The following is a 13,732-nucleotide window of genomic DNA, read 5'->3' as shown; positions in this document are numbered from 1 at the left end:
ATTGGGTGACATTGAGTATAATTGCGCTTGGAGAAACTTACAGTTAGCAATTTCTCTGTGCCTGACGCTCATGCCAACCAAGGCCAAAAATCTCGCAATTGAGTTTTAATGTGAACCGTTGGATTATTTTCTATTTAATTTGAACCGTTGGTGAAAGGAAAATGGAATCCAGTTGTATGCCACCTCATGCTTTAGAAATTATATGGTGTTTTAAATAACTATGAGCTTACTCTTATGGATTTAATCCATTGATTTAAGTTCACTCTAGAAATTGATTATCATAATTGACGGTCAGGATCATATGTTTCACTGATTTGAGATATATTCGGCCATACCAGATAATAATTTCTTATGCACCTTGCGTTTCTCTACCTTCAATTATTTTCTTCAACCATTTTTCCTATTTTTTTTTTTTTTTTTTTTATAGAAAACTTTGATTTCATTTCATAATCAAATCTAGAGTACAAGACTCTAAACAAAAAGAGCAAAATGCTCTAAAGTTACAATAGAATAAATGCTGCTGGGAATCTCCTCCATCCAAACTTTTTCCATTTTTTCCCGTGCTGCAAGTTTTGCAGACCATGGGCTGCCTCATTAGCTTCCCGCTTGACATGCAACACCTCCCATTTTTTGAATCCAGCTAAAACTCTTCTAATATCCTCAATGATTTGTCCATAACTGCTACACATAGAGACATTAACATTTATAGCCTTGACCACCACTTCAGCATCCCCCTCAAAGATGATATTCTGCATCCCCAAATCTCTGCAAAATTCCACTGCACAGAGAGCCCCCATTGATTCTGCTGTGGCTGGCTCAGGAAAACCTTCTCTAGTGAAGCTTAAAGCAGCACTTACAAGCCCCTGAGAATCCCTGATAATAACCCCTATGCCCATTCCTTTTTGTTCAACATTCAGAGCAATATCCCAATTAGCCTTAAAAAAATCACCCAAAGGACGTGTCCATCTTGCCCGAACTACAGCACACGTATTTGAGCCCAACACGTTCTCCTTCATCATTGTCCTTCGAAATTGGTTCAGCATTTCAGCAGCTTGTGTAACAAGTTGATTTGGGTGAAGAAACTCACCCCCGTGAACATATGTGTTCCTTCTTGCCCATATACACTTTGCTGTAATGGCAAATAATTCCACCTCTTCCTTATTGCATCGGGTTAATATGTACTCAAAAATCTCAGAAAACAAAATTCTCTCACAATTGCTCTTCTGAAATTTTTGTTCACTCGCCCCCCACACATCTCTAGCTGCCGGGCATAACCACAATACATGTACCACCGTTTCCTTCTCCCCACAGCAGAATGGACACAACTCATCTTTCACTACACCTCTCTTAGCTAGGTTGCTCAGAGTGGGCAAAATATCACTGCACGCCCTCCACATAAAGACCTTCGTTGCATTAGGAACTTGAAGTTTCCACATAGCCTTCCAAATAATATCATATCCTGAAGGTTGAGATGCTTCCCCAAGGATAGCCGTAATTCTATCCTTCTCCATATAATAACCACTTTTTACCGTGTACTCCCCAGTAATCGTGGCCTTCCAAATCAACTTGTCCTGAACTTGATATCTACTAAGCGGAAGACTACAAATATAGTTCGCTTCTTCTTGCCAGAAAATGTCACGAATAAGAGGGATATTCCACCCCAAGGTACATGGATCTATCAAATCACAGACTTTTGCTCCCTCTGCCAAAACATTTCGAGGAGTTTGGATCATCGAAGAAAAAGTTTTAGGAAGCCATTTATCCCCCCAAACATTCATTGATTTTCCATCCCCAATCCTCCATACCATCCCAGACTGAACTAAGCCTTTTGCCGCCAGAATACTCCTCCAAGCCAAAGATGGCCTACTTCCAATTTTTGCTTCCAAAAAAGTTCCTCTTGGATAGTACTTAGCCTTAAGAATTTTTTCTGTTAGATTTTCCGGATTTTGCAAAAGTCTCCAACATTGTTTAGCTAGAAGAGCCTTATTAAAACAAGTGAGGTCCCTAAACCCCATTCCCCCTTGAGCCTTGGATCTTCCCATCTTCTCCCAAGTCATCCAGTGAATTTTCTTGTCATTTTCCTTATGTCCCCACCAAAATTTCTGCATAATGACATTTAATTCCTTACAAAGAGTTTTCGGCAACAGAAAAAGACTCATACTATAGGAAGGAATAGCCTGAACCACCGCCTTTAATAAAATCTCCTTGCCTGCATGTGAAAGGAATTTTGTCTTCCAATCAGTAACCCTTCTCCTTACCCTGTCTGTTAAAACCTGGAATTCTCTAATCCGAGACTTCCCTACCAATGTCGGCAACCCCAAATATTTGTCATACCTTTGAGTCCATTTTTCCTATTACATCGCCTCCATCGTTTGCAACATCTCATTCTTTCTTCGGATAAGCCTCCGGCCTCCGGCCTCCAGGCTCCAGTTCTCCTTTATACGATTATTACTAAGCTTGGGTAGAACATCGATTTGAAAGAGAAATCAAGGAAAATGAGTGAGTTTGTTGGGTGAATTTTTCGGGGCTGGCATTGGTGGCTACAACCATGGAGCACATCGTTGCAGCCGTTAAATGTGTTTTCCTGCTTTTGGCCGTTGGCCTTGTGCGATATGGGTTTGGGGAGGGTGGATTTGGTCCAGCTTCGAGCCGAGCGAGTCAAGTATCGAGTACATTAGGCGAGCTCGAGCGTGGCTCGAACTCATGAAATTTCTGAACGAGCCGATCTTGGGCAGTCCCAACTCGCCCGAATTCGGCTCGTTTACGGCCCTACTTACAACTTTTTTTTGGATTCAAAAACTAAAAGGTGGAGATGCAAGTTAACCCTTTAGGAATTTTATCATCTTAAAACCTAAAAGGTACAAGGTTAATCCTTAGGGATTTTATCAGTTCAAAATCCAATATATTTTGGTCCAAGTTATGTTTATGCACTTTTTATATTTTTGCTTATGTGTCGATTATTGATTGGGGCTGTAAAATGAGTGTAATCAGGATGTTTCTTATAAGAGCATTCTCAATGGAAGAGCCAAATGTTATTTTTATCTAAAATAACTCTTCAAATGTTTAAAAAAGCTCATACATTAGATTAGCAAAAAAAATGTAAAATAAATATTTAATTGGAAGAGTTAAAAAAAAAAACTAAATGTAGCAGCATTTTTTAAGGGAGCTATTTTATTTTTCATTGTTTCTCACCTATTTTCTCTTTTTCTCAAATTTTTTCCTATTTTTTCTCTGCATGTTTTATTTTTCCCAAATTTTTTCTTATTTTTTCTCTCACATGTTATCTTTTTTCTCAAAACTTTTCTTACTTTTAATAATATTTTAATAAAATAGGTAGAAATATAACTAATCGAATGTAGAGACATTTAAAAATGGTTTAGCTAAAGTAGATAAAAGTAAATTTTAAGAAGTCATTTTACATAAAAATATGACTCCTCCATTAGGAATGATCTAAAAGGTTTTCTTTTCTTTTAATTATTATTATTATTATTATTTTTATTTTTTTATTTTTTAAATTAGGCTGGTTAATTCAGACAAATGCTGCTCTGTAGCATTTGCTCAACGAGAGTAGAAACGAAAAAAAAAGGTCACTAATGTCTGCCTCCTACTCATCATCAAGGTCTTCAGCGACTCACAGAAGAGTAGCTCCGCCTCCATTTGGAAACCCGACCTCCTTGGGATCCCACCGTCCAGATGTTGACCCGGCTCCAACTCCACGGCCCATTTTTCAGTGTCTCGGATTCGGCTTCATCATATTCCTCGTCTTCCTCCAGTTCCTACCCGCTACCCATTTCCGGCAACCCTCGGATCCTATGAGGAACTGGACCCCGTTTGATAATCATAATGCTCCTCCTTCCACCACTGTAGGTCACTTTTTGAGTTTCGATTAACTTCTCATTATTTATCAATATTTTCGTTTCTCTTCTTTCTAAAATTTGTTAATCCCTAGAAAGAATAAATTGATGAACAAATTGGTTATTTGCTCCTAATGAACATGTTTTTACATTTTGGTGAAGCTTTGCATTGTATTTCTGATTTCTCATGTTTAACTCTAGTTGAAGTAAAAGGCTAATATATTCTTGGTTCTTGCAATGTTTTACAGTGAAGTTTTTTGTTTTTTTGGTTTTTTTTTTTTTTTTATATTTTCTTGTTAGTCAAGCCTAGTAATACTGTTGCTGAACGAAATTATGACAGCTTGGGGCTTCTAGTGATGGGAATTCCAGTTTCTTCGCAAACAATGACGGAGATGACAGAATGGTACACCTTGTGTCATGGATGGATTGTCTGGATCTCCGCTTGCTTGCTGTTCTTGCTAACTCCACTCTATCAAGCTCGAGGTTGGTCTGAGCTGATGAAATCTAGTTGCTACAGCTTTTACAAGTTCTTATCATATATTTCTTGTAATATCTGATTATCGATGAATTTCTTATAGGAATGCTTTCAAGTATAACCTTTTAAAACTATTAACAGATTTATGCAGATTATAGGTGTGGACGCCATTTGTGGTTAGACTACTAATATCCTTCCGTTATAACCTACACAAATACTAAGAAAAGCTTGAGTTCGTTTTACATGCATAGCATAAAAGTAGTAATTTTTGGTCCTACATTTGATACTTCTCCGCGTCGTGACAAAACTCTTAAGATTTTTGGCAATAGCCATAGTTAATGACAAAAGATTTTGTAAAATGAAAGTTGACCAATTTCTGATTCTTCGACTTTTATGAGACAACTTGTCGAGAATGGTTTTGTAAATCCGTCTTTCATATAATACGAATTATTCTAAGACATTCTGAAGTTTCTTCTATTCGAATTGGTCACTCAATGGAAAAGCAATTCCATCTAATCCTTGTTGGTTAATGGTATAGTGTCATCAGATCAGTTCAAGATCAAAGACCACATAGTGCAGTTCTATAATAGTTTGTTAACCGTATGGTTCAATTGCGGCCTAAATTGGATGGCCTTTCTTTTGACTACATTGATGAGGTAGAGGCCATTTGGTTGCAGAGAGCGTTTGAGGAGGACGACATGTTGGAGATGGTGAAAGATATGAACAGTGATAAGGCCCCAAACAAATGGCTTCATTTGTTTGTTTTTGTGCTTTGAAGTTGTCTCAGGTTTTAGAATTAATCTGGCCAAATCATGATTGGTCCCTGTTGGCGAAGTTTCTAATGTCGATGAATTGGCTAGCATTTTGGGCTCTTCTTTGCCTATGAAGTATTGTTTTTCGTTTGGAGTTTACTTTAAGGTCAAGTTTATTTGGGATGACATAATTAAAAAAATGGAGTGCTGGTTGGTTGGTTGGATAATAATTCACTTGTTCAAGGACGAAAGGATTACTTTAATAAAGAGCACATTATCTAATGTCTACTTATTTCATGTCTCTTTTTCCCCTCCCTGCGGGTGTTACCATTCGCATAAGGAAGTTATAACGAGACTTCTGTAGGGTGGTATATGTGAAGAGTCTTGGTTAGCTGGACCAAGGTTTGGTCTTTGATCTCGGAGGAGGGGGGGGGGGTGTAGGTGTCTGAAATCTTCTTTAGTTCAAGCTCTCTTGGGGAAATGGTTATAGCGCTATGTGCATGAGAGAGGCTTTGTAGAGGGTGGTACTGGATTCTAAATATAGCAACTGATGGGGTGGGTGGTGCACTAATGAGGTTTTTGGGTCATATGGGGTGGGCCTCTGGGATTTTTTTTTTTTTTTTTGATAAATAAGGCGAAGCAAAAACCCAAATAAATGCAAGGAAAAACGAGATGTGTGGAAGATGATTGTTGAGGGCCTTTGGAAAAATACTAGGAGGGGTTGGGGGGAGTTTTCTAGTCATACTAGATTTGAGGTAGGTGATGGTTTCAAAATAGATTTTGGCATGATGTATGGAGCATTGCCTGTTGTAAGGATGCTTCCATGGTATATTATCTGGAGTTTTCTAGTGACTTTCATAAGCGGAATGTTAATTTTATCAGAGCAGCGCATGATTGGGAGGTGGACCTCTTTACTTTGTTCTTCAATTTGTTATACCCCTTTTAAGTTGAGATGGGGAGGTGAAGATAAGCTCTCTTTGACGTTAGATCATTCTATAAAGTTCGTTTCTCCCCATGATAGCACTCATTTCCCTTAGAAGAATATATGGCAGAATAAGGTTCCATTAAGAGTGGCCTTCTTTGCTTAGTCAGCCACGTTAGGGAAGGCCACTATGGAAAATCTGAGGAAGGGATGTATCATATTGGTAGATTGGTGTTATATGTGAAGGAAGAGTTGGGAATTCATTGATCACTTGTTCCTCCATTGTGAGGTTGCTAGTGCCTTATAGGATTCCATTTTTAATCTTTTAGGGTTAGCCTAAGTCATGCCTAGTTGAGTGGTAGATCTATTTTCCTTTTCTAGAGCTCAATTTGGTAGTTCTCATAGTGTAGTATTGTGGAAAATGATCCTGTCATGCATAATGTGGTGTATCTAGGGAGAAAGAAATGACCGTACCTTTGAAGATTGCGAGAGGACGGTGGTGCGCTTAAAGTCTTTTTTCCTTAATACTTTGTACATTGGGTGGCTGTGAATGATTACTTTCATATTTTTGGTTTTCACAACTTCCTTGCTCTTTTTTCTTTTTTTTTTGGGTTAGGCATTTCTCTTATATACATCGTCTTAACTTGGGTTGCGCCCTTGTGCTTTTTAATGAAATTTGGTTACTTATATAAAATAATAATAAAAAAAAATCTGAAATTGATCTTAATAGTTCTACCATAGGTAAATCAACTAAACTAAACAACATTTTAATACTCAGCTTGATATGTCAATTTTTACTGTTTTTTTATAACAAAAAAATCTTGCTTTTGTTGCTTCCATAAACTTTTTCTCAGAGTCTCAAATTGTCTTATTTCTTAGAGGTCTTCTGATGCAGCACACTCTTGATGACAATGATCACAGAAAATAAACCTTAGGCAGAAGAGAGTCTCATCCTCCTTCACCAACGGGACAGTTATGCAGTCTCACCACTTAGAGGAGTCACACCTAACAAGGAAACTGAGTTGAAAATATTCTGATTCTAAATTGATCCTTCAGCTTGTGTTTACAACCCATATAGCTAATAGAGGCTTATTTGATAACCAATGCAAGACTCCTAAAATAACAAAACACAAATAAACGTAACAAACAATAGTGCCTTATTTAATAACAATAACAATAAGCTACACAAACAAAAACAGCAAGATAGACTTGGCAATATTAGAAGCATCTCAATCCACATTCATCTTCCCAATTTGCTTTAAAGTTAGTCATTAATTACAGCATTAAAGGGGCCCCACCGAATCCAGAATTTGTTAATATTGCTCTTATTGCGATCTAGGAGGACCATGCCTTCTGGACCTGCTAATTTATACAGAATTGTCTAGCACAAATGTTGTTAGAATAGCTTATGGTTTCCCAATTTCAGTTTTGTAGTTCACCTACTGATTGATTCCCCTTGCTCTTTCATTTCCCAGATCTCTGCATCAGGTTTTCTTTCATTTCTTTATCCCTAAAGGGAATGAAGACAAAGTTTCCTTTTTCAAATTAAAAGTACTATTTCCAGATTCAAACCTTGAAATTCATGGGTAAGTTATTGCTTCTTAAATAAGTATGTTGCTAAATCAATTTCTTAGTTATTGTGCACTGATATTTTTACTAACAATATAGGCAAGAGGAAGTGAAAGAAATAGTTAGAACTGCCATTTTTGGAACACAGTTGGTTGGATCCAGCTTTGCAGAAATAGCACCTTTTATCATACCAAGTGTGCACCAGTCACTAAGCAAGTTCATTTATCTCTCACCTAACATACTTATGAAGGTTGGTTTTCTCTCTAGCAACTCAATTTATTGCTAGTATCTATAGTAGTTTTCTTTTTTCCTTTAATATTTCTAGTATCTATTGGATCTTATAGTTTGAGCTTTTGAAGCTTTGACAAATGAAGTCAAAGTTTTGGAAGAAGAAATATATGAAAGAAAATAATTACATATATGTGTGGCTGTGTATTTATGTATCTTGTCATTGAGCTTGTAGAGCTTTTAAACTAACTTGTGTCAATAAGGGATGAAGGAGCTGTATAGCTTGCTAGGGATGATGTACCAAAGTGAGGGAATTATGATGAAGGGCCAATTGGAATGCTTTTATCGAAATATTAATTATAGAGTATCATAACTTAGGGAATCACTAGTTGCATCTGTGCTATATCTCGAAAAGACTAGTTAAAAATACAAGTGGAGATCCTTGGAGTCTCTTATAAAATCTAGTTCTACCTAATACACAACCGATGTGAGTCTTGGCTCTCTTGCAATGCCTTCACAATGCACCCACCCAAGTAAGACTTAATACATATCCAAGACAATCCAGGCTATCACAATCTCTCTCACTTAACTCCTTGATGTCATCTCATGGCCAGTGTTGTGTTTCAATGTTCCAGCACTACATGATGTTGCTGGGTTAGTTTTGATACCATTATCATGATTTCGCAAGCACTACCTATTTCTAATCTGTGTCTGAAGGACTAGTTAAAGTTACAATTGGGGCTCCCTGGGATTAGTTTTAAGCCTTGTTTCACTGGGTACATAACCAATGTGGGACTTAGAACATTCATGCCTTCACAATCTTTGGGACTACAATACACAACATTTTTTTTTTTTTTTGATAGGTAATTAAAGTGCTTTACATAAAAAGTATAAGGCGCTCACCGTAAATATATACAAGGACACCAAACAAAAGAAAACAAAGTAAGAAAAACAAAAGAAGACCCAAAACCCACAAAGCAACCCAAAACAAATAAAACCCAGCAACCCAGCAACCCAAACACCCAAAGAAATCACCAAGACCCACAAAACAAACCCAACAGAGCACCAAGAAAGAGCTACACCCTCTTGCCTTTACTGCAACTGGAACCCTCATAATTGATAGAACTCTCCAAGTTCAATTCCCTCCTTCCTTTTGACTTAGAAGCACAAACCAGCTTCAATGATTCTCCGACCTCAGAGAGAGGTGGACCACCCTTGGCCTAAACGGGGGAGGGGGATCACTAGACAAACCCTCCAAAACCTGAGAAAAGGACCAAAAACCCGACGAAAATAGAGAAAGAGAAACGGCTCCAAAACATCTTCACAATTTGAGATATCATAATTTCTCACTTCAAATCTTGGATGTCCTTCGTCAAATTATTGCCTCCTGGGCATGAGAATAAACTGCTTAGCTCGTCAGGGGTGAAAGCTCCTGAATTACCTGGTAACTGGTTCTGGCGGGTGGGGTCAGTCACTCGTAGGAGTTTGATTAACAGTGAGGATTGTTGTACAGTATGCGTTTGCGACGTGCAATTAATCTGAGTAAAGTTCTCCTACGTTATCAAAAAAAAAAAAAGATGATGGTTTGGTTGTAGCGTTGGAGTACAAAACAAGAACAAAAACTTAAAATTGAACAGCTGACAAATTAGATCAATGGTCCATTATAGACATACTAAATATCATTGCAATTGAGATCAAAGACTATTGTTGGTGTTCATGTACAAAATGGAAGGGGCTATAGTACTTCCACACACCCTAGTATAACAATTGGGCCTCCTTTTTTGGGTTGTCATTAATGAGTTTCTCTGGGCATGCCTTAATCACCTTTGTTTAATTGTTTGTTTTGGGGGTGACGAGAGTAAATTATTCTAGGACAAGACATCTCAATTCCTCTTGATGGAAGGAGCCTTCCTCCAAAAATGCACACTTCTATATTTAAAAAAGAGAATTGAATTTGTAAAAATATTTGGAGTAGGGAGGGGGTGTATTTCAAACAAAAAGGGGGTTGGCATACCATGTAATGTAAAGATGCTTCCATAAAAAGCTTAACAATGGTAGTTGCTCTGTTGGGGTGTTCTGGTGCAAAATGCGCATAAAATGCAGAGGAACAAGAAACTGAACAACAACTGATCCATTGTGATTTGCACTTTCATAGAAGTCTCACATTGGTTATGCTATGGAACTTGATATGAGGTTTAAATATTAGTTGGACCTCTCCACATGATAGTTTAAGTTTTTGAATTGAATGCTCTAATACAGTGTCAGAGCTAGGTTCTAGGAATATTTTTGATTACCTATATATCACATCGTATAAAGTCCAAGTCCATGATATTCTTTGGTCCCTTGACGTGTGTCATAAACATGAACTCTTGTTTGAAAATTTGAGACTTGAAAAGTTAAGTCATTGGCTCTAAATTTTATGCTTTTCAGTGGTATGGTGACTGCATTATTCAAAACATTGCACAATTGGCATTTGTGGGCTTTATCTTTTCCTTGGTTTAGGCACCATACGTGATATGATTGGGGGGGGGGGGGGGGGGGGGGGGGGGGGAACCACATAGGCAGCTTGATTTCAAGCGTCAAAGAATCAACATATTTTACTTGTATTGCAGGGAAGAGTTGAAGAACTACTTGGAACCGACTTGAGAAATTATGCTATTGGAGCTGCTGAGGACTGCTCTAAAAAATTGGATATGTTTTTTAATTTTGATGTGTTGGATGCTATTCAGAGATCAGCTTCAAAGCCTTGGGTTTCTGAGACACCTTACATGAAAAATGCTTGTACGCCTGATTTAAGTGTGCTTTTGATTGATTCCAGGAAATTGGAAGGAGATTTTGTGGAGGCTTTTCTATGGTGGAGTAAAGTTCTCAATTTGAGTGAAAGGTTTGAGATCTCCCCTTATCATTTCAAACAGTTAATTCTGTTTTCTTATATTAGGCTAAACTATTGCAAGAACTTTCATACTTTGGGTCTAAATTTGAAATACTTTTTCGTGGTTTTGTTCAAATTAAGAAATTAAGCCCTTAAACTTTGCAGTAGGTTAGCAAACCATTGGGACCACTGCAAGGTAAGAGATTGGATGGGTTTTGGCCAGAAGTCTATTTCATGGTCATTTGACATTTTTGTCGTGTATGTATCCTGAATTTACATCCAAATCCATTACAGAAAATTCCAGAAATAAAAAAGGAAAGAAAGAAACCTGGTTTGGTGTTTAGTCACCACTCCCTTGCTGGAGTCATCACTGCTGCCATTATTTAACTACTGAAAAGAACTATGCTTGGTGGTGTTTAGGTGGTTTGTGATGGTGGCAATGGTTTGATGTGGGTTTGTAGATTGTGGGTTGTACTTGGCGAAAATTGACTTCATAGTTTGGTGAAGTTGTGGTGGTGAGAATGGAGATTGAGTGAGGCTGAGCTTGGGGATTTGGTGGTGTTGACAAATTCTGTCCATTCTTTTGACCGTTTGTCAGTCCCTAGAGTCTGATATGCCAGGTATTTGAGGTCATAAACCCTCGTTTTTATGGTATAAAGATGCCCTATATACAAATCTTCATTCGCAGCAAAAGGAGAATCCGCAGATTCAAACACAACCGAAGAATCAGCTGAAACAAGAGACGCATTGGCATCCAAAGAAGCAAGGGAAGAAGCGGAGTTTCATGCTGAAATCAATTCACTAAGCTAGCTTCACTCTTGAACTACTTGAACTAGAGAAGCGGTACGAGCTACTAATAGGCTTACAACAAAAGAAAAGGCTATTTGAGATCCTTTTTCCTGGCCCAAGTAATCTGACCCATTAATTGCTTCAATTGAAACAATGAGTAACTATCCATTTTTGACCCAAAGTAAAGGGGTCTTGCTGTAATTTAACCTTATTCTATGTTGTGTTTAGATTTCCCATAGTTGCAAGGCACCAGAGAAACCTTGTGCACTTCATGGTCCTGTTGGCAGTTTGGCAATCCCTAACTAGTCAAAAACTAGGGACGTTGGTCCAGATTTAGTGGACTAGTGGGTTTGTTCCACTAGGGAGATTTCTAACGTGGAAATTGGGTCGGGAACAATCTTGTGATATATAAAATCATGATGGTCATCTTGCAGATGATAGCAAGTAAAGTACCCATGTCATCTATGAAGACATTTACTTAAAAAAACTATACTCCCTCTATCCCACAAGGAGTGTCTCTTGGGCCAATTTGTTTGTCCCATAATGTATGTACCATGTCAAAAAGTTAGCAAAGAGGAGGAATGAGTGTCAAGAAGACTTTCCCACAACAGCTGTGTTTTCAGAGTCGTCTATTAGTCCAAGTTGCATTATTATGTTTCTTAATATTTCTCTGCTTTCTCAACAAAAAGTAGAGTTTCTTCTTCCTTTTATTGTTGTACACCTTGTGTGTTTGTAGGAGCAGCAGAAAAAATCCGGCCATCGTCTTGGCACTCTACAATAGATATCTCAAACTTTCAAGTTCTTGGTTGCCCACACATGCAGCATCTTTGGAAATGATCAACAAGAGTATGGTTATTCATTATGATGCACCCAACAATAGTGTGTGCTCTGAATTTGGAAGTGAGGCTACCCCAGAGTCGGATCATGGAAATATCTGGATGCATTACCTTGGCTCAATGTCGGATCGAATCTTGGGCAGGTAGAATTTCAGCTGTCTCCACACAGCATGACTCTAAGGAGGGATGAATTTTGACTTCAAAGTAAATCATCATGCAGTCCCTAATGTTGTAAGTTCATGGCCATTTGCGAAATTCTTATATATGGAAAACTGTATATATTACCTTTTAGCATTGGTAAAATCCTTCTTAACGTCAGTTATCAGCTGTTTTTAGGTACACACTCTAGATAATAGCCAAAAAGATGTATAACATGCATGATAATGAATGACTACTCTCGGAGAACCACCATAATCTTTTTTGGATGAATGATTTTAGCCTGCAAGAAGATTATGACTTTTCCTTGAAGTGGAAAGAGCGCATTTGCGTTGAACAGGGTATTGCAATTAGCGTGCAATCAATTGATTTCGATTAACAATATTGGATATGAATTTTTATGTTAACGAGTATTAAGACAGAAACTTAACAAAGTTGGTTTGATAAATCTCATTGGCTGCTCAAACCAAATCTTGTATGATCAAAGTTTACAGTGAGTTGCTTCTTGAATCACTTGTCCTGGTGCATTAGCTTTATTGTGTGTCGTCTACCTGTCTCTTCCTATTCGATAGGATGTCGGTTTAGTCGATGTGGATTGGAAAATGATTTTTATCATTGACGTGTTCTTTTAACGGGTAAGCTGATGCGCTCAATGTAAAATTAGTCATGTCACATGCTATTGATTTTATGGTAATTACAATTATTATTATTATAACTACTTCCTAGGCTGCATTATTTCCATCAACATTATATTATTTCATGGTGATTTTGAAAGTCACATCAACTTTAAGAGGATAAAAAAAATGGTTCCTAGCATTATTCTAATGCTTCATCATGGGCAGCTCAATGCTCCTCTACATTATTTTATGCGAATGGGCAACTTTTATAAATGGTTTATAAATGGCCTTTGCTTTCCAAGCTCTCTTTGTTTTATGCTAACTAGCATATAACCTACGCTATGCGTGGGATTCTTCATTATAATTTAATTTCAAAAACTTAAATGCATCTCATCTTTCTTTTCATTATAAGTTAAAATAGATGTGTGCAAAAATTTATCACGTCTCTTTTAATAAAAATACATACAAAATGTTATATACCAGTACCTTACTAAACATCTACTTTTTCTTTTTTGAAGTGTACCAAACATGTACTTAATGAAAAGTATAAAAGAAAAGAAAAAATAGCAAGAAGAAAATTTAAATTCTGATTATCAAAATATTAATAGAAAATTAGTAGGAAACTCTGATATTGTTGATGTGATATCTCTTTAGTCTTTCGA

The 13,732-nt window shown here is 37.4% G+C and overlaps 1 protein-coding gene across 3 annotated transcripts; it reads left to right on the top strand.

Annotated features, from left to right (window-relative positions):
- The first annotated feature begins 3,558 nt into the window (after positions 1 to 3,558).
- LOC132172280 (uncharacterized) lies at positions 3,559 to 12,906 on the top strand. Of its 3 annotated transcripts, none has more exons than XR_009439131.2 (7): positions 3,559 to 3,863; positions 4,195 to 4,337; positions 7,479 to 7,589; positions 7,672 to 7,822; positions 10,413 to 10,684; positions 11,361 to 11,515; positions 12,198 to 12,286. XR_009439131.2 is itself a non-coding variant. In XM_059583752.2 (6 exons), the coding sequence occupies exons 1-6, from the start codon at positions 3,594 to 3,596 to the stop codon at positions 12,442 to 12,444; spliced, it is 1,194 nt and encodes a 397-aa protein (XP_059439735.2). In that variant the 5' UTR covers positions 3,559 to 3,593; the 3' UTR covers positions 12,445 to 12,906. The 3 variants fall into 3 exon arrangements, 1 of the variants encoding a protein (XP_059439735.2); XR_009439132.2 differs by having other exon boundaries at positions 11,093 to 11,515; XM_059583752.2 differs by lacking the exon at positions 11,361 to 11,515 and having other exon boundaries at positions 12,198 to 12,906.
- Positions 12,907 to 13,732: the final 826 nt, after the last annotated feature.

Source organism: Corylus avellana, chromosome 1 (genome assembly GCF_965113065.1).
Source record: "Corylus avellana chromosome 1, dhCorAvel1.hap1.2, whole genome shotgun sequence".
NCBI lineage: Eukaryota > Viridiplantae > Streptophyta > Magnoliopsida > Fagales > Betulaceae > Corylus > Corylus avellana.
Note: the sequence above shows the minus strand (reverse complement) of the source record. Positions and strands in the feature narration are given on the sequence as shown.

Coding starts and splice junctions, on each gene's coding strand:
- LOC132172280 (XM_059583752.2), top strand. CDS start 3,594: ATGTCTGCCTCCTACTCATCATCAAGGTCTTCAGCGACTCACAGAAGA. Junction 4,338..7,478: donor TCCACTCTATCAAGCTCGAG/GTTGGTCTGAGC, acceptor TTCATTTCCCAG/ATCTCTGCATCAGGTTTTCT. Junction 7,590..7,671: donor TCAAACCTTGAAATTCATGG/GTAAGTTATTGC, acceptor CTAACAATATAG/GCAAGAGGAAGTGAAAGAAA.